This window comes from Hippocampus comes, unplaced genomic scaffold (assembly GCF_001891065.2).
Source record: "Hippocampus comes isolate QL1 unplaced genomic scaffold, H_comes_QL1_v1.1 scaffold159, whole genome shotgun sequence".
In the NCBI taxonomy this organism is placed as follows: Eukaryota; Metazoa; Chordata; class Actinopteri; order Syngnathiformes; family Syngnathidae; genus Hippocampus; species Hippocampus comes.
This window is the reverse complement of record NW_017805742.1, coordinates 540,015-560,335: the sequence shown is the minus strand read 5'-3', so window position 1 is coordinate 560,335 and position 20,321 is coordinate 540,015. Positions and strand designations below refer to the sequence as shown.

General features: G+C 40.9%; 1 protein-coding gene and 2 long non-coding RNA genes across 4 annotated transcripts; 1 reads left to right on the top strand and 2 right to left on the bottom strand.

Annotated features, from left to right (window-relative positions):
* Nucleotides 1-3,846: 3,846 nt before the first annotated feature.
* Nucleotides 3,847-5,679, bottom strand: LOC109524050 (uncharacterized). The gene is made up of 4 exons (XR_002169894.1): nucleotides 5,582-5,679; nucleotides 5,421-5,491; nucleotides 4,877-5,031; nucleotides 3,847-3,952 (listed from the first exon to the last, which is right to left on the bottom strand). It is a non-coding gene; the product is annotated as an uncharacterized LOC109524050 (long non-coding RNA).
* A 2,352-nt stretch (nucleotides 5,680-8,031) lies between these two features.
* Nucleotides 8,032-10,625, top strand: LOC109524049 (lymphocyte antigen 6 complex locus protein G6c-like). Of its 2 annotated transcripts, XR_002169893.1 has the most exons (4): nucleotides 8,032-8,985; nucleotides 9,074-9,144; nucleotides 9,480-9,602; nucleotides 10,342-10,625. XR_002169893.1 is itself a non-coding variant. In XM_019883620.1 (3 exons), the coding sequence occupies exons 1-3, from the start codon at nucleotides 9,054-9,056 to the stop codon at nucleotides 10,440-10,442; spliced, it is 315 nt and encodes a 104-aa protein (XP_019739179.1). In that variant the 5' UTR covers nucleotides 9,042-9,053; the 3' UTR covers nucleotides 10,443-10,625. The 2 variants fall into 2 exon arrangements, 1 of the variants encoding a protein (XP_019739179.1); XM_019883620.1 differs by lacking the exon at nucleotides 8,032-8,985 and having other exon boundaries at nucleotides 9,042-9,144.
* Nucleotides 10,626-12,992: 2,367 nt separating this feature from the next.
* Nucleotides 12,993-14,232, bottom strand: LOC109524053 (uncharacterized). Its single transcript, XR_002169897.1, has 3 exons — nucleotides 14,162-14,232; nucleotides 13,587-13,767; nucleotides 12,993-13,111 (listed from the first exon to the last, which is right to left on the bottom strand). It is a non-coding gene; the product is annotated as an uncharacterized LOC109524053 (long non-coding RNA).
* Nucleotides 14,233-20,321: the final 6,089 nt, after the last annotated feature.

Sequence of the window (20,321 nt, the reverse complement as noted above, 5' to 3'; positions counted from 1 at the left end):
TTACTATTTATAATTTTATCTGTGGTTTTATTGTTCTTGTTTTGATTGTAAAGTGTCCTTGAGTGTTTTGAAAGGCGCTTATAAATGTAATGTATTATTATTATTATTATGATTAGAAATGGGTGAGGCCGTTTAAATGGTTTGAATGGAGGATCTGGCAAGAACATAGAATGCGTGTGGTGCCATCCAACATCAACCTTTGAAGTTTAACTCTCACTAATTTTAATGATCTGGATGCCTTGCTGTGTGGAGTTTCCATGTTCTCCCCGTGCTTGCGTGGGTTTTCTCCGGGTTCTGCACATTGCAAAAAACATGAATGACAGGTTGATTGGGCGCCTCAAATTGTGATTGTGAGCATCTGACTTCAGATGTTGTGTTACTCATACTTTTTTTTTTCCTTTTTCTCTGTCAGGCTACCAGCAGAAGAACTGCATGACTCATCAGGATTGTGAACAGCATCAATTTTCCACTTACAATGTAAAATGCTGTCAATCCAACCATTGTAACAAGTGAATATGACAGCAACTCTGATCACCTCACATGGAGACCCTTTGGGGCCCCTTGTGTATGATCGCAGGTGATATATTTTTCCCCTCTCTGGCTCTATCCAATGCAAAATGGCAGGAAGAGAAGAATCCGCGCTTTGCTTCAACGATGAAATCATGTGTAACTTACGCACACTTTCAGATTTCTCTCAATAAAATTCATGCAGATCATTTTGCCTCCCAGTTCCTGTTATAAATGCAAACTGAACGCACTGAACCTCTCCAACGAGGAAAACGATGCCGTCCACCCTTTTTTTCCTCCAGCCAGTGAATGAACGAATCCTCACAAGCATTTACTTATCCACACAAATGATCACGTGATGAAAAAATGGTACCTTAAATTGTAAGTAAACTTGTCATTTGTTCTTTTATTAACTCTTAAACTCCACAAGACGTACTTGTACGTCTTTTTAAAATGAGTTCCCGCCTACCAAAGATGTACTTGTACGTTTTTTGCGTCACAGAGAGGAGGAGGGGATGATGCAATCTGTGAATGAGAATAAGCCGTTTGCATTGTAAATCATGTAAAAAAAGTGACCAGTAGTAGGTGGTAGTGGTGCCTCATACGCTTGAAATGCATGCTTTTACAAAAAGCTCTTTTTCTCCGTTTTTTTGCCCAGGAATCGCCATTTTCATGAAACTTAGCCATTTTGTAATGCCGATTGCTGAAGAATGGAAAAAGATAGAAACAAAATTTTTGTCCAAACTTTATTTTGGTAGGCTCCATGTTTATAAAGCATTCGAACTAAATATTCTGTGGGCCTTGCAAGATCAGTCAAAATCCAGTAAAACACTGGGATTGAGGGGGTTTGCTCCAGTGAAAATGGCTGGGATTGAATGAGTTAAATATACACAGAGACCAATGTGCAGGATCCTACGGAAACAAATCTGATTTTATTTTGCATTCCTTCATTTTAAATCCCGGAGACGCTAATGGCCCACATGTCATTTAAAAGCTGTGTGACATTGAGTACATGCCGTTTTTTTAACCATGCCACCTCCACCCTAAAATATTCTTTATTCATTTTATTGTCATTTAGTTTATCCAGAATATATCATTAGTACCAGACATAAAAGAAAACAGACTGGAGTATGACTGAGTCTCACGTCTCGTCCACTGTGAGACTGCCGACGCGCCGGCGGAGGTTGTCGCCATGTCTGTCTAACTGGCCAATCACACCAGGGTGGCGCGCCGGGGTGCGATATCTCTTGGCTTCCAAATTATGGGAGAAAACCATGTGAATTTGACGAATGTCATGGAAACGGTCCCCCGCACCTGAAGAAGAACCCCAAAATTATGAATAATCATCAAAAGGACATCAGTCACACATTAAGTTACTTCAAGAGACCTGCGCGGTGCGGAGCAAGCTAGGTAGCGTAGCGTCTAGCGCTCTCAAGAGAAAGGAAGGCAATTTTGACACCACTTCTCAATGTACATGGAAAAGAGCCACTGTCCTAAGTCAACAACCAAGCGTTTGAAGCAAACAAGAAAATAACTACATACTGGCTTGCATAAAAAAAAAAAAATACCATTCAAGGACGGCACAAAACTACCGAACAGCAAACCAACGCATTTTGTGCATTTTTTTATTTTTATTTTATTTATTTTTATTTTTTTTACAAAAATCAACTCACTCATCATTTTAATGTTATTGCATATTATACCAAACCACAAAGGCTCTGTTACACCCGTTTTAAAATCGGGTGCTTATAGTTTGGGAGGATGTGAGTATAGCTTCCTAGAACTGCTGTTTGGATGTGAACGACCTCAAACTGTTGATAACTTGAAAATTCTGCTGAATGTCATTTGCACCAATTGTTCCAATGAAATTTCATTACATAATAAATTGAAACAATGACAAATGGTGCCTGTAAAAGTGTTTTCTGGGTTATTATTTTGGGTAACAAAAAATGCTTGGTTAGCTTATGCCTTGGGCCGTCTGTGGTTATGTCCAGTCAGAGACATGCACTCACCGACTGCGAGGAGCAGGAAAAGGCTGAAAGCCAAGAGCAGCAACTTCATTGCGCTGTTCAACACAAGTCGCCTGTGACGGAGAATAAATGTTTCACAGCAACAGAAATGCTGTAAATAAAGCAAACCTCCTGAAAACAAGACAAGAAAATGTATGTCTACCTACCTTGTTGATTTGGAGGTTTCACGATGTGCCGTTCAGTGACACCGATGTGTTATCGGTCACTTCTTTTTATAGCAGCGCTTATTGAAATATCATGTTGACACATTCCAATTTTGATGAAAGATGCCCCCGGCGTTTGTACTCAAGCGTCTTGTTTAATATGATAATTATTCATGAAATTAAGACTTCAAAAGACGATATTACTGTAAATGGTATTGCCTTGGGTGTTCTTGGCAGACCTTTATTCCAGTCATCCAACTGCCTCGCCCATCTCGAGACAGCGGCGGAGCTACGTGGTGGCCACGGCCACCCTGAACCACTCGCTGGCCACCCCGCATTTGGATTATATGATAAACAATGACTTCTCCGTTTCAGAGGAGGTTGCGCACATGTTGTGATACCCCGGCCACTACTCTGAAAATGTTCAGTCTACGCTACTGCGTCCAGGGGCCGTGCTCAGGGTTCACAGTACCCTTGGGTCCTTCCAACTGGGGCAGGCAGTATATAACAATCCGAGCTCTGACACCATTTGCCCATGAATCGGTCAATCTGGTTCTGTTGTGTTCAGAAACTCGACGTGCATCAAAATGAGAGCAAGTCGGAGTGAGTTCACGTTCACTCCATTTGTCACAGGAGTAGTTGTCTTGACAACTAGCGTAGTACCCACAACCGAGGTGATAACTTTCAAACTATACACAACGTTCTTCAAATGGAAAGTCAAGTCGAAAATGATCTAGAAAAATGAGGGCGGCCATTTTGCCTTTCCCTGCCACTTGCTGTCGACTCCAAGGCGACACCACAGTGTTGTCCCGCCCGTTACCTGAGCCCTTGAGCCACTCCATTTGGCCAAAGGGATCCCATTCTGACATCAAACTGTATCGAACTACCAGTACTAAAAAAAAAACAAAAAAAAAAAACCTCTTGTTTCATCCTCATTAATTCTACATTTTTGAGGCTTAAATCCTGATTTGTACACACAGGGCATATTTTCACATTTTCAAAGATTCTTTTTGTCAGTGACAGAGTCCACATAAAGAAAGAAAATCAGAAATGCAGAAATGCGTTCGGCTTTACTCCACCATCAATTTCAGCCACACGTCAGCCTACATTGCTGTTTAACACCACCAACGACAACAACAACAAAAAAAAGACTCCAAATATTTACATTTTTTTTATTGATTTTTAATGCTTAGCAAGCCAACTAAAATTAAGGAATGCTCGAGAAATCTCGACAGCATTTGGACCTGATGCGCCCCTGCCGCTTTGGCACACCTGTTGGAGAAAGTAAAAGACGTTCAGATGTAAGACAGAATTTAATTAATTTTTTTTTAAATTGTTGTTTTGGTTTATTTATTTATTTTTATTTTTTTTAAAAAGCTTGTTGGAATAACAAGTAACACAAATATATTAAAAAATTGTAGGATTTCTAAATGATTTGAATTATTTTAGCTCATGGTCAAGTCTGACTTTTTTCATTTGTTGTTTTATGAAATTTACGATCGATCAGACTAATGTGCAGGACACGAGTGAAAAAAAAAAATAACAATTTTGAAGTTGATTTTTCCTGCGCATTTACATTTCCTGGGGATGAAAACGGCGCTCATTTGGTGGAGTGGCCCATATGTTGTTTAAAAGCTGTGTGACATGATGTAAATGGCATTTCGACTTGTCAGAGATGTTCGCTCGGACTGTCGAACAAAGGCTCGAACGCAAGAACAGATCGACTTTCACTGCCGGCAGGGGACGTAGTTTTTAATGAAGGAACTGAGTGGCCTTTCCATGAACGGATGGATACGTTTGTAACCTAACTAGTGACCCTTTCTCATGACGGAGCGTACCGAGTCCTCCCTTTCGCCCAAAGTTAAATCTTCCTTTCCAAGTTGTCAGTTAACAGGCGCCTGTGTGTCTACTAACGAGAGTTCAATCTTTCTGAGATGTGGTCAGGTACCATACGCTTCACCTCAAATTGACCCCTGATTCTCTGGACTCCATTGTGCGCAAGATGTGTGAACACACACGCGTTTCGAGGTCACTCGAGCATGCCACAAAATGAAACTTTAAAACATGACAATATTGTGTTTGTCTACTCTCTCACACAACCATACCCCGAACTCCCACCATTCTGCCACCGTCTTCTTCATGAATTTGTTTGTAATTTACATCCGTCGTTTGTACCAGCCATCAAAGAATACTCACTGGAGTATGACTGATCCATGATCAAGACTGCCGAAGGAATCTGCCAACAAGCGGTTGGTGAAAGAATCTGCCAAGAGGGCCAGAAGCCAGACCAGGGTCGGCCATCTTTAACTGAGCAACGATTGGAGGGCGACCACTGAAAATATCGCTGGTGCCTAAAGAAGAACAAGAAAAAAAAATCAAGTGGATGTCAGCAACATGAAAAAAAAACCCGTCACCGATAAGACCTATGGAAAATGATTCAGTGTGTCTCCGATGATATTTTTGATTGATTTAAAAGCCTATTAATTCAAGAGACATTGACCAAATGAACACGCGTTGTTAAATTGGCAGTGTAGTTAGCTCGTTTGTGTCGGCTGAAAAATCCAAACTCGACTTCAGAAACAAGCATCGCTGCCCTAAAAAAAAACAACATATTTGGTACAGAAAATCAGTAAACGCCAGAAAACATTCAAACAAGTCTCATGCTGAGTCAACGTCGATTTATTGCACTTTTACTGCAGAATTTCAATAAAACGGCTGCCGGTGAGAGATATGCACTCACCGATTGCAAAGAGCAGCAAAAGGCTCAAAGCGAAGAGCGCCAACTTCATGGTGTTGTTCAACACGAGCCGCCTACGACAGAGATTTATGACATAACAACATACATCGCGTCAAATAAGCCAAACCGATGACGACAAGACGGAGAAAAGTACGAAGACGCACCTTGTTGACTTGAAGGTTTCGGTTTGTGGTGTTCAATGATAACGACGTCGAATTGGTCACTTTTCTTATTTTAAGCAGCACTTATTTAAATACTGTATCGTGTTAACACCCACACTTTCCGCATTCCAACTTTCACGTCCCTTGAAAGATGCTCCCACCCTTTGTCCACAAGCGTCGTTTTAAATATACATCGCCCATCTGGGTAATGAGCAAAATCAACACTTCAAACGCGCCTTGTGTGTTCTTCTCAGATCAATATTCCAGTCATCTGACTCACCTGACGCATTTTCAAGCAGTTGCCGAGTTAGCCCTACTAGCTCACTGGACACCCTGCATGAGTGTTGTAGTTCTTGAGATCTGTCTTGGTTTTTGAAAAAAAAAACAGTCTCCACACCACTTTGTAAGGTTGTCAGTCTCATTTTTTTTTTTTTTTTGTCTCTGTCTCGGACAGGGGGATAAGTGAGAAATGCAGAATGTGGCTGCCCCGTTGCCTTCCCGGTGTCACCTGGGGTGTCATGTCCCCTGCCCAGTCATTTTTCCAAACGGAATGAAAAAAAAAATGACACTGGTAATTTTATTCTTTTTTTTTCTGCTTGTTTGTTTTGTTTTGTTCAGGGGGGGGGGGGTTATTTTTCTTTGATATACAGAGTCTTGGTCTTGTCTTAGTCTAGGGCTCTAAAAGTCTTGGTCTTGTCTCGGTCTCGACCTCCAAATATGATGTGAACAAAATCCATGTGGAACAAAACAAGCACAAAAAATGCAAACATATATGGTCCAAATACACAAAAACCGCAACATACAGTCCAGGTATATGAACAAATGACGGTATAACAAGACGCGTGATGAAATTGGTGCTATCTGCTCCAAAATGAGACTACTAACAGAGCTGGTGGCTTTTCTTTCCACTCACTCGCTGTCTCGAACGACGTCCCCTCGATCCCCACATAAAACAGCGTTGCTCAGCTGATGTCGTGCAACGAACTTTTGAAGCCAGCCGCGGGACGCTTGGAAGTCCTCTTTGCTTATAGTTAGCGCTATGGAACTTGCCTTCTCTCTAATTAGCGGTCCAGTTAGCGGAAGGTTTTCTAGCACAATAACCGGTTACAGCATTCCAAGGAAACGATCGTTTACTCGACTGTTCGTCGAGCTACAAGCAATTCACTCTGAGCAGCTAAACGGACGCATTCCACTCTCTCTTCCGTGGTCATTAGCGCTCCTCTTCGTTTGGATGCTACAATCTACGATCGAAAAAAAAAAAAACAGTGATTGCCCAGGACTGAGATCGCCGATCGCCTTTGGTGGTGTGCGAGGTAAAAACATCAATGGCAGCACGTGAAAATGACATCAGCACATCTTTACAGCCGCAAATGAAAAAGGGGAATTTCATCATTGGAACGCGACAATCTCTTGAACAACTCATTCAGTACCAGCCAATTCTGGACCAAGTCTGAAAAGACGTGAAAAAACGTATTTAGGAGTGAATGAGTTTTAATCCCAGAGGGTGCGCAGTAATTAAATTGGAATAGTGGTCTGACATTCAGAAAGAAAATGTCAAAAAATAGATGTTGGAACACACGCAGAGAAAAATTCAAACAAAAAAAGTTTTGTTTTTTTTTTGTTTTTTTTTTGGGCTATGAGCACCAACGATCTGGAGCTTGAAGGCGGTGCACAGTTTAAAAAGATGAACTAGTGTCGAAAATGAAATAAAAGCTGTAGTATCTTCCACGTAGTATCGGATCGTGTCGACTTACCGTGATCGGATGAAGTGGTCACAAGTCTCTTCTTATATAGCAAGCGTGTATTGATTCCTATTAGCCCTCTTGTATACATTGCTGCCTTGTGCAAATATGTTACACGCACCAAATGCATGTTTTTTTAATGATATGAGGAGTTTGTTCTAGGTGGAGGAGGCTTAAATTTGACTCTTGGTTACATCTTTATGAACTTCTATTTGAACTATTCCCAGAGGGAAAATGACATGAAGTCTCACTTTTACATTCCTTTACGTTTCTGAGAATATTTCAATTTTTCTCCAGTTGAAAATTTGGGGTTTTTTTGGAGAATTTTGCCAAGACATTTGTCTGAAATTATTGCATGATTGTCTGGGGGCGAAAAAAAAATAATTTTATTCTTTTAAGATTCTGAATTTTGGGGATCTAAAAATGTTTGTTTTCACGTTAGGTGATATCATTTCTCCTCCTCCGAAAATGAGCACTTCCTTTGAAATAAAATATTGTATTGCTGAATTTTCTGAAAATAAGTGAACTTTTTTTACAAGATTGCAAAACTACGGTATGTTTTTTTTCCCCCAAGTGTGATTTTTTTTTTTTTTCCCAAACACCAAATTGAATTTCTAGCCTTTGTTTTGAATCTTAAACTCGGCTTGAAACTCAAAATGTTCTCTTCCAACATAAATTATGCTTCGGAGGCCGAAACTTTGTTGACATTTCCCATGCATTCTGCGCTTGTGTCTATTCATGCTAATCCAGGTACACACATTACGCAGGTAATGTGTTTGCTCATTATTATTAAAAGCATCATTTTAATGGTGCCTCTGGGCTGTGTCTGCACTTGCATGCCACACTCAACCGCCCAAAACATCCGCATTTCTTTCCTCATGCCAAATCATAAGACACAGGTGACGTATGCGTCCCCGCGATGACGTCACACTGGTCCAGAGAATCAGCCTTATGGATGCATTCTCCTGTTTTATCTTTTTAAAATCCCGCCGACCCAGAACCAAGTTTGGGCGGGGTTCGACATTAACGGTGGCCCGTTGAGTTGTGACTGTAGCCGCACCTGTAGCTTTGGGTATTGTGGTTCATTTTTGATATTTTCGAAATATTTCTTGTTCCATTTCCTGATTTTTATTGTTTTAATAATACTTTCATGTTATTTAGTTGACATATTTCTAATTGTTGTGAAGTACTTTAGTTGCATTTTTTTTTTTTTTTTGTTTATTTGACTAGAGCAATATACAAATAAATTTGGGATGAATTGAAGGATTGCGTTTTTGTGACAAATGGTGTCAGAAGTGGGATGATTACATGCTGCCTGCCCGGTTGGGACCACCGAAAGCCGAGTGTTGGTCCTTAGAAATGGGTGAGGCAGTTTAAATGATTTGAATGGAGGATCTGGCAAGAACACACAATGCGTGCGGTACCATCCAACTTCAACCTTTGAAGTTTAACTCTCACTCATTTTCATGATCTGGATGGGTGACAAATACTTCATAAGATGCTGGAGGACAAAGGGCGGCTACATCTTTCACATCACATCAGCATATTTGCAAAATGGACAATGAATGTGCAAACAAGATAAGTCAACAAGAGCCGCTATAAATAAAAGTGACTGATAACACGCGGATACCATTGAACGACACAAACCACAAATTTCCAAGTCAGGTATTAAGATGTACTTTTTTCGTCCTTGTTGTCACGAGTGTCGCTATGCTGATTTATGTTGTTCTAATATGAACGTTTTGTGTTCCAGGCTACTCGTTTTAAACGGCACAATGAAGTTGATGCTCTTGGCTTTGGGCGTTTTCCTGCTCCTCGCAGTGGGTGAGTGTGCAAACGTTGAGAGTCACCGAGCAAAGAAAACGTGACGTGGAGCGCGGTGGTTCCAATCACAATTGTGCAAGTGGTGCAGATAAATCGGCTTAATGCTTTTTATTTATTTATTTTTTTTTTTTTTAAGAATACGTAAATGTCTGCCTGTCTGCTCTTGTAATGTATTTTTTTTCCCTCCAAAATATATCATCATTAATTCAACAATGCATGATCAATCAGCAATATTATTGGCAGACAGGGAGACCCAAAACTCTTTTTTTTTTCTCCTTTGGGCCTCAAACTATTCCTTTATGACGCCTTTTCAACTTGCGCTTTTCTTTCCTCAGGTGAGGCCTTGGATTGCTACCAATGTGTCCCTCTTCCGGGCCAATCGGGTTGTGATCGTCGCAGTGTGACGTGCTCGCCAACGCAGTCGTTCTGCGGCACCAAGACCTCCAAATCCGACCCGAGTACGTTTCATTTGACAATCTATTAGAGCTGACACTCGCTTTCCGGTGAATCAATTACAAATATTGTCCAAAAGTCGTTGCGCGAACTGCGACGGATTGTCCTTGTGAGTTAGAGCCTCTGACCTTGACGAGAAAGACGCGGTTTACTCTTCATTCACAGGGCACACATATACGGACAATATGCTCACATTCACTTTTAGATCAGAGGTTGGCAAAGTACAGGCTGCAGGCTACACCTGGGCCACTTCCTTCTTTCAGCCGACCCACTGAGCATCATAAAAAGCCCTGTCATATTTTCGGATTTGAATCAGACATTTTTTGCTCAAATTGTTTTGTTAAAAATCCATTTGTTTTGTCATGTTTAAAGAACACTGGTCAACAGCAAATTTTAATCACAGATGTGTCCAGTGAGGTTTTGTTATTTTTTTTGGTTTGAGTTTGACATAGTCGGCACGGTTGCGATTTCTTAGCCTCAGAGTGCAGAGGTGCAAGGTTTGACTCCGTCTGCGGTCTTGCTGTGTGGACTTTCCAAGTTCTCCCCGTGTTCTCCGGTTTCCTGCCGCATTCCCAAAAACATGCATGGCAGGTTGATTGTGCGCCCCAAATTGTGATTGCGAGCAATGGTTGTTTGTGTGCGTCCTGAATGGAGGCCCCCCCCCTAGCCCCCCCCCCCCAAAAAAAGAAAAAGTCTGACTTCAGATGTTGTGTTCCTAATACTTGTTTTCTTTTTCCCTGTCAGGCTACCAGCAACGGAATTGCATGAATCATCAGGATTGTGAACAGCATCAATTTTCCACTTACAACGTAAAATGCTGTCAATCCAACAATTGTAACAGCTAAATATTACAGCAGCTCTGATCAGTTCACATGGAGACCCCCGCAACCTTTGGGGCCCCTTGTGTATGATTGCAAGTGATATATTTTTCCCCCTCTCTGGAAAAAAATCAGCTCTTTGCTTTAATGATGAAATCCTGTGTAACTTCTGCACACTTTCAGATTTCTCTCAATAAAATTCATGCAGATCATTTTGCCTCCCAGTTCCTGCTATCAATGCAAACTGAACGCTCTTAACCTCGCCAACGGGGAAAACGATGCCGTCCGCCCTTTTTTTCCCCTCCAGCCAGTGAATGAATGAATCCTCACAAGCATTTACTTAGCCACACAGATGATCACGTGATGAAAAAATTGTACCTTAAATTAGAAGTAAACTTTTTCATTTGTTCTTTTATTCAATATACACAAAGACCAATGTGCAGGAGCCTACGGAAACAAATCAGATTTTATTTTCATTCCTTCATTTTATTTCCTGGAGACGCTAATGGCCCACATGTCATTTAAAAGTTGTGTAATAGTGAGGACATGCCACCCTAAAATATTCTTTATTCATTTTATTGTCATTTATATCCAGAATATATCATTAGTAGCAGACATAAAAGAATACAGACTGGAGTATGACTGAGTCTCACGTCTAATCCACTGTGGGACGACGGCCGATGCGCTGGCGGAAGTTGTCGCCATGTCTGTCTAACTGACCAATCACACCAGGGTGGCCCGGCGGGAACCATTGACTCTTGCTTTGCAAATTATGGGAGGAACCATGTGAATATGGTGAATGCCATGGAAACGGTCCCCCGCACCTGAAGAAGAACCCCAAAATTATGAATAATCATCAAAAGGACATCAGTCACACATTCAGTTACTTCAAGAGACCTGCGCGGTGCGGAGCAAGCTAGGTAGCTTAGCGTCTAGCGCTCTCAAGCGTAAGGAAGGCAATTTTGACACCACTTCTCAATGTACATGGAAAAGAGCCACTATCCTAAGTCAACAACGAAGCGTTTGAAGCAAACAAGAAAACTACATACTCGCTTGCATCAAAAAAATACCATTCAAGGACGGCACAAAACTGCCAAACATCAAACCAACGCATTTTGTGCATTTTTTTACAAAAATCAACTCACTCATCATTTTAATGTTATTGCATATTATACCAAACCACGAAGGCTCTGTTACACAAGTTTTAGAATAGGGTGCTTATAGGTTGGGAGGATGAGAGTATAGCTTCCTAGAACTGCTGTTTGGATGTGAGCCACCTCAAACTGTTGATACCTTGAAAATTCTGCTGAATGTCATTTGCTCGATTCTTCCTCGCCACTACCTTCTCTAAAAAACAAAATCCTACTCCAGGGTCACTCGTCTGTTCATTGTACATGCGCGGGCCCCAAGCAAATGCTTGGTTAGCTTCCGCATTGGGCCGTCTGTGGTTATGTCCAGTCAGAGACATGCACTCACCGACTGCGAGGAGCAGGAAAAGGCTGAAAGCCAAGAGCAGCAACTTCATTGCGCTGTTCAACACAAGTCGCCTGTGACGGAGAATAAATGTTTCACAGCAACAGAAATGCTATAAGTAAAGCAAAACTCAAGAAAACAAGACAAGAAAATGTATGTCTACCCACCTTGTTGATTTGGACGTTTCACTATGTGCCGTTCAGTGACACCGATGTGTTATCTGTCACTTTTTTTTTTATTGCAGCGCTTGTTGAAATATGTTTACACATTCCAATTTTGATGAAAGATGCCCCCGGCGTTTGTCCTCAAGCGTCTTGCTTTATATAATTATTAATGAAATTAAGACTTCAAAAGACGATTTTACTGTTGATGATATTGCCTTGGGTGTTTTTGCCAGACCTTTATTCCAGTCATCCAACTGCCTCGCCCATCTCGAGACTGTGGCGGAGCTACGTGGTGGCGACGACCACCCCTGGTCACTCTCTGGCCAACCCACATTTGGATTCTATGATAAGCAATGACTTCTCCGTTTCAGAGGAGGTTGCGGGCATCTTACGCGGCGAAGCCATTGGGACTGAGTTTACTTACGTTCACAAACTATACACAACGTTCTTCAAATGAAAAGTCAAGTCAAAAATGATCTTGACAGGAATGTGCTCCCGTAAACACGATATCCTGATTAATATTGCGCTCGTGGAAATTGAATCAAGCAGCAAAATCCACCCGATTTTCTTCATCGCAGAGGGCGGCCATTTTGCCTTTTCCTGCCACTTGAGCCCTTTTCGCCACTGCGTTTGGCCAAAGGGATCCCATTCTGACATCAAATTCGAACTACCAGTACAAAAAAAAAATTCTCTTACTTTATTACTTAATTCTTACTTTACCTTAATTCTACGTTTTTGATATTTTAATCCTGATTTGTATCCACATGGCATATTTTCAAATCTTCAAAGATTCTTTTTGTCAGTCACAGAGGCCACACGCATAAAGATAGAAAATCAGAAATGCAGAAATGCGTTTGGCTCGTCTCCACCATCAATTTCGGCCACACGTCAGCCGACATTCCTGTTTAACACCACCACCAACAACAACAACAAAAAAGACTCCAAATATTTACATTTTTTAATTGATTTTTAATGCTTTGCAAGCCAACTAAAATTAAGGAATGCTCGAGAAATCTCGACAGCATTTGGACCTGATGCGCCCCTGCCGCTTTGGCACACCTGTTGGAGAAAGTAAAAGACGTTCAGATGTAAGACAGAATTTAAATAACTTTTTTTTTTAATTGTTTTTTTGTTTTTTTTTTTAAAAAAAAGCTTGTTGGAATAACAAGTAACACAAATACGTAAAAGAAACTGTAGGATTTCTAAATGATTTGAATTATTTCATTTCATGGTCAAATCTGACTTTTGTCGTTTGTTTTATTAGATATACAATCAGACTAATGTGAAGGACACGAGTGGGGGGAAAAAACATCACTTTTGAAGTTTATTTTCCTTCACATTTACATTTCCTGGGGATGCAAAGAGCGCTCATTTGGTGGAGTGGCCCATATGTTGCTTCAAAAGCTGTGTGACATGAAGTACATGGCATTTCGACTATACCCCGAACTCCCACCATTCTGCCCCCGTCTTCTTCATGAATTTGTTTGTAATTTACATCCATCATTTGTACCAGCCATCAAAGAAGAATACTCACTGGAGTATGACTGCTCTGCGATAGTCTCAATTACGAATGCGGAAGTGCCGAATGATTCTGCCGCCATTAGGATCAATCAGACCAGGCTGAGCAGCCAGATCGGGACAAGCAGCCAGACCAGGATCGGCCACCCTTAACTGAAGAACGATTGGGGGGCGACCACTGAAAATATCGCTGGTGCCTAAAGAAGAACAAGAAAAAAAAATCAATGACAAATCAAGTGGATGTCAGCAACATGAAAAAAAAAAAAAACCTCCCTGATGACAGGTGAATGATTCAGTATGACTCTGATGATTTCTTTGATTGATTTAAAGCCTATTAATTCAAGAGACATTGACCAAATGAACACGCGTTGTTAAATTGGCGGTGTAGTTAGCTCGTTTGTGTTGGCTGAAAAATACAAACTCGACTTCAGAAACAAGCATCGCTGCCTTCAAAAACAACATATTTATGGCAGAAAATCAGTCAACGCCATAAAACATTCAAACAAGTCTCATGCTGAGTCAACGTCGATTTATTGCACTTTTACTGCAGAATTTCAATAAAACGGGTGCCGGTGAGAGATATGCACTCACCGACTGCAAAGAGCAGCAAAAGGCTCAAAGCAAAGAGCGGCAATTTCATTGTGTTGTTCAACACGAGCCGCCTACAACAGAGATTTATGAAAACAACAACATAAATACTGTACTGTCAAATAAGACAAACTGATGACAACAAGACAGAGAAAAAGTATGTCGACGCACCTTGTTGACTTGTTTCGGTTTGTGGCGTTCAGTGACACCGATGTGTTATCTGTCACTTTTTTTCTTCAAGCAGCACTTATTTAAATATCGTGTTTACACCCTCACTTTCCGCTTTCCAATTTTGAAGATGTTCCTTGAAAGATGTGCCCGCCCTTTGTCCTCAAGCGTCGTTTTAAATATCCGTCAGCCATCCAGATAATCAGCAAAATCAACACTTGAAACGCGCCTTGTGTGTTCTTGTCACATCATTATTGCAGTCATCTGACTCACTTGACGCATCTCCAAGCAGTTGTAGGGTTAGCCCTACTCGCTCACTGGCCATCCCTCGTTAGTGTTGTCGTTCTTGAGATCTGTCTTGGTTTTTGAAAAACCGGCCTCCACAACTATTTTTAAGGTCGTCAGTCTCGTCTTGGAATCAAAGGCATTTTTTTTTTTTTTGGTCTCGGACAGGGTGATGAGTGAGAAATGCAGAATGTGGGTGCCCCGTAGCCCTTCACGGTGTCGCTCGGACTGCCATGCCGCTTGCCCAGTTATTTTTCCAAACGTAATGAAAGAAAAAAAAAACGATTCTGGTAATTTTATTCTGTTGTGGGTTTTTTTCTTTTGTTTTTGTTTTTTTTCAGGGGTGTGTGTGATTTTTCTTTGATATACAGAGTTTTGGTCTTGTCTCGGTCTCGACCTCCAAATTTTATGTTCACAAAATACATGTGTAACAACGCAAGCACAAAAAAATTGAAAAATATATCTGGTGTGCGAGGTAAAAACTTCAATGGCAGCATGTGAAAATGACATCAGCACATCTTTACAGCCACAAATGAAAAAGGGGAACTTGCAATAGTGGTCTAACATTCAGTAATAAATCTGAAAGAAAATGTAAAAATTTAAAAAATGTGGGAACACACCACAGAGAAAAATGAATCTTTTTTTTTTAGGCTATGAGCACACCAACTATCTGGATCTTCAAGGGGGTGAACAGTTTAAATAGATGAACGAGTCTCGAAAATGAAATAAAAGCTGTAGTATCTTTCACGTAGTATCGGATCATGTCGACTTACCTTGATTGTATGAAGTGGTCACAGCCGTTCGCGGTTCTAATATAGCAAGCGTGTATTGATCCCGATTAGCCCTCTTGTATACATTGCTACCTTGTGCAAATATGTTACATGCATTTTTTTTTTTAATGATATGAGCAATATGATACAATACGCAGTTTGTTCTGGGTGGAGGAGGCATAAATTTGACTTTGGGTTACAGTTTTATGAGCTTAAATTTGACCTACTCCCAGAGGGAAAATGACATTAAGTCTCACTTTTACATTCCTTTACATTTTTTTTTAAATTTCCCCTTGAAAATGTGTTTTTATTTTGCGAATGCAAAGACATTTGTCTTAAATTATTCCATGATTTTCTGGGGGGAAAAAAAATCTTTTTATTCTTTTAATATTCTGAATTTTTGGGATGTTTGTTTTCTTGTTTGGTGACATTTCTCCTCCTCCGAAAATGAGTTTTTTGCCTCCCAGTTCCTGTTATGAATGCAAACTGAACACTCTTAACCTCTCCAACGGGGGAAAAAAACGATACTGTCCACCCTTTTTTTCCCCTCCAGCCAGTGAACGAACGAATCCTCACAATCATTTACTTAGCCACACAAATGATCACATGTGATGTTGAACTTTAAATTGATGTTTCTTTTTAAAGTCGTTAAAGAGATCGAAGAAGTAAAGTTCACATGGCAGTTCCAAGGATCCTCCCTTTTCTTTCCAGCATGCATTTACTATTATTTTTTCTCTTATGAGCGGGTTCGAGCCTATTCCAGGTGAATTCGAGCAACCATTCATACAATTAACAATTTAGAGCAGTGGTGTTCAAACTATGGCCCGGGTCTGTTTGCACCCCACCATCTATTTTTCTGCAGCCCCGGTGTCACAGTTCGTGGACAAACTGAGTGGTGACTGGATCCCACAAACGTAGACACAAACAAAACCCATCATAAAAATGTACTGAAAAGCGTATCAACAATGTATGAACCGAAATCGCTGGTCATAAGCAACCAGAAAAAAGAATGTATGAACAAAAAGGGCTTGCAAAAGCCGAGAATGTAAATGAAATGTCATGTGTCCAATTACATGAAAGGAAATAAGAGCATGATCAAAGAGGAAATAATATCAATACTTACAAACAAGGCGAGGGACGAGTAGCGAGCAAAAAAAAACAAAAAAACAAAAGTGGTCTCGAAAAGAACATTTGGTCAAGAGCAGCAAACAAGGTTCTTGGCAATTAGGCAGTCCTTAAATACATGCCTTTCTGATTGGCAACAGGTGTGCATGCTGGAGGGAAAGCCCTCCTCTGCCACCTGCTGGAAACACAATGAACAGAATCATGACAAACGGCCAACAGGGCTAGTTTTAAAAAAAAATGGAAAATTGGAAATGGGCAGAGTGAGAAGGGAGGATGTTGAAAAAAATAGGTGCTACTACTACAAACGAATTGGTTCTGATACTGCAGTGCCTTAAGGGATTTTCAAAGACACAAATCAATTATTGGTACAATTATTTAGGGCTGATTCGGGTTATACTTTGTGTCAAGGTCTGATTTATGAACATAGCAAATTACTGACCCTCAAGTCACTGTTTTAAAAGTGGTCAGCTGACTACAGTTTGCTTTTTTTGTGAGTCTGAATGTGGAGGTGGGATTCAGCTGCTGTTCGCTGCAGGGGCGGATTTTGCCTGTTGGGCTGCAGGGTTGAGGCCACCCCAAAGTCTTGAGAAATCCAGAACCATTCACCTTATAACCTTTAACTAAAAGCTGTTATTTTGCAGTTTATCAAACAACCTTGAAAATAAGCAAAATGTAATTCCTTGATTCATTTTCGAGTGTTTAACATAAAACCAAAAATTTTAAAGTGAGCCCTTATATTTTTCCTGTATGTGGCCCTTAAAGGAAATAGTTTGGACATCTCTGAGTTTGAGTATTCGGTGAGCCTATCCTGGATTTGGAAAAAAAACAAAAAAAAAAAACATCCAACGTATGATATGGTGGTCAGCTAATGAGGTTTGTTTATGATGCCACAGATTTAAAAAATTTTAAGGCTACATTATAACACATCACTCTGATCACAAGTTGATCACTTGAGTAAATATGAGTCAGAAACGTTGCGTTGCATTTTATTTATTTCAAGCTGAAATTCTCATCCAGATGATTTTCGAGGGTGGCACTTCAAGCAGAGTGCAGATTTTTCTGAGTCCAATACCTCCTTAGGTAGAGCCTACGATCTTATAAAAAAAAAAAAAAAATTAAAAAGAGCATTGCAAGACAAACAAACTCTGTTTAAATGTTGATGGGGATGGAAGTAAAGTGAGCGACATACGGTAATTTGGTAAGAGGTTGCAAAAGTCGGTCTTGCAGCAGTCGGTGTCAAAGTCAGGATTGCGTTGGAACCAAGAGCAGCGAGAGCCAGTCATGCATTCCTGCAGTGAGATAACTGACAGAGAAATGATAAGAACAAGATTATTAGCACCAATCCTGGTACACGCTTCCTATGATGTGGATCCTCGGAAATCAAACAGGATTTTTTTTTTTTTGTTTCCATTTTTGGCCAGTTTTGACCGCAAACACCCGTTTGCGTTCCGAGCACCCAATGTATTTTCACAATGATATTGATGCCAACAAAACGTACAATTCCTGTATGTAGCAAATCCACAGTATTTTTCATCGTCTTTACACTCCGTCTTAGTGACCTCGCATGGTTCCCCAGCTGGCCCAGGCCGACAATAGTTGCAACTCAGACCTTCAGCTGAGGAAAGAAAGAGCAAATCAGCACAAAGAGAGGGAAAAAAAAAAGTTTGATCATATGGACGATTTCAATCTGGAGTATAGAACTACGTCATAAATGAATCCCGCCACTTTAACGTGCGTGTTCCAGCGACCTCAAACCTTTGATTATCCATGAAAATTTTCAGCGAGATATCCGCGGAGACACACTCACCGGCTGTGAAAAGCAGTACAACGCTCAAAGCCAAGAACAGAAGCTGCATCGTGTTGTTCTGCGAGAGAAAATGTGACTTTTAACAGGCCACAACCCTCACAAAAGTTCCACTATAATTCAACTGAAATGGTTTTAAGTTCAATAGCGATTCTTTCCCGTCTGCCTATCTTGGTGGCTTGTGATTTTTGACTTCCTGTTTGTTGTCCTTCCCGCTTTTATATCAGCTTGTATTTATTCATTGTTTATGCAGTCAGTTTTTTTTTAATCCAAATAGGTTCTTGTATTGCATCCAAAATTATTAATTAATAATAAAATTCATTAATAATAAAATGATTATTAATTCGATGAACACTTCGAAAAGGACAAATTCTTTGATGGGTGAGGCACTCTGACTGTGTTCACGACTCGTCATTTTATCGAGAACATGGAAAAGGGCGCCACGTTGTTCGACTGGTTAGCATGCCGGCTTCACAGTGCAGAGGTGCGGTGTTCGATTCCGTCACCGGCCTTCGTTTATGGAGTTTGCATGTTCTCCCCGTGTCTGTGTGGGTTTTCTCCGGGTATTCTACTTTCCTCCCACGTTCCAAAAACATGCATGGGAGATTAAGAGAAGACTCAGAATTGTCTCTAGTTGTGTGTGCGAGCGCCAATGGTTGTTCGTATATACCAGGGGTCGTCAACATAAAATGTTGAAAGAGCCATACTGGACCAAAAAAAAAAAAAACCCCAAAAAACAAATATGTCTGGAGCCGCAAAAAATTAAAAGCCTTACACAAGCTTTACAATGAAGGCAAGACATGCTGTATGTATCAATATTAGCTATACTGTATTTGCAAAATATATTTCCACCCCCATCTTTTTCCATTTTGGAACATTTTTGAAATAGCTCGTGGGAGCCACTAGGGCGGCGCCAAAGAGCCGCATTCGGCACTGGAGCCGCGGGTTGCCGACTCCCAGTCGATCAGAACACAGCTGGGATAGGCTCCAGCACGCCCGTGACCATCGTGAGGATAAGCAGATTAGAAAACGGATGGATGGGTGGATATTATGTGGAGTATGTTGCAAAAGTCGGTGTGGCGAGGTTGGACATGAGCATCACCGCATTGCAGTCGCTCTGAGATCTGACAACAAAACAAAACAAAAAACTTGACTTAAAGTTGATGGAACATTTTAATTTTTATTTTTTTTTTTTTTGGGGAGACATTTGCGACAATACAAAGAGCAATTTATTGATTTATTCATCAAAAGTGTTGCACGTATCGCTGTCGCAGCACTTCATCCGGATGAAACTGTTCTGTTGGAGCATCTGGCAGTCAGACATGGCCATGCACTTCTGGTAATGGCCATCTGGAAGAATGTGACAGGGGAGAATCATTTTCAATTTCAAATGTAAAACATCCCGATCGCAGGGGCTTCATCCTTAAAGACTGAACAAATCTCACATGGTTCCCTTAGGAACTTGGCTGCGGCACAGCCATCTTTCCCTGGTTTGCACGTCTCCAACGTGAGCTCGCAGTCCTCGCCGGCTAATGCTGGCACGCAGCGATGGCAGTTGAGAGCTTTGCCTGGCAAAAAAGACAACTAAAATCAACCCAAATCAGCACAACATTCTTGCTTCTGGAAAATGCAACAAAGTCTGAAGAAGACTAGTTGGAAAAAGTAACACGACATAATGCAACCTCCAATTTAAAGTGGACATATTGGCACTTATTTTGGGAAACAGGCGCTCTGCAGCACCAAAGAAGCGGTGGAGCAATGCGCCTGTTTTGAAAAAGTCATTGACGGACACAGGGAAGCAAAAACGGCCTCAACATTCTGTAAAATCAATAAGATTGCTGCTTTGCCAATGACCTGCTGGTTGTGAAATGTGTACTGTGCCCACTCGTGTCCTGCACAACAGAGACATTGGCCTTTTTTTCCATCCATTCATCCATTTTCAACACCGCTTATCCTGAACGGGGTTGCGGAGAGTAGCTGGAGTCTATCCCAGCTGACTTCGGGCAGAAGG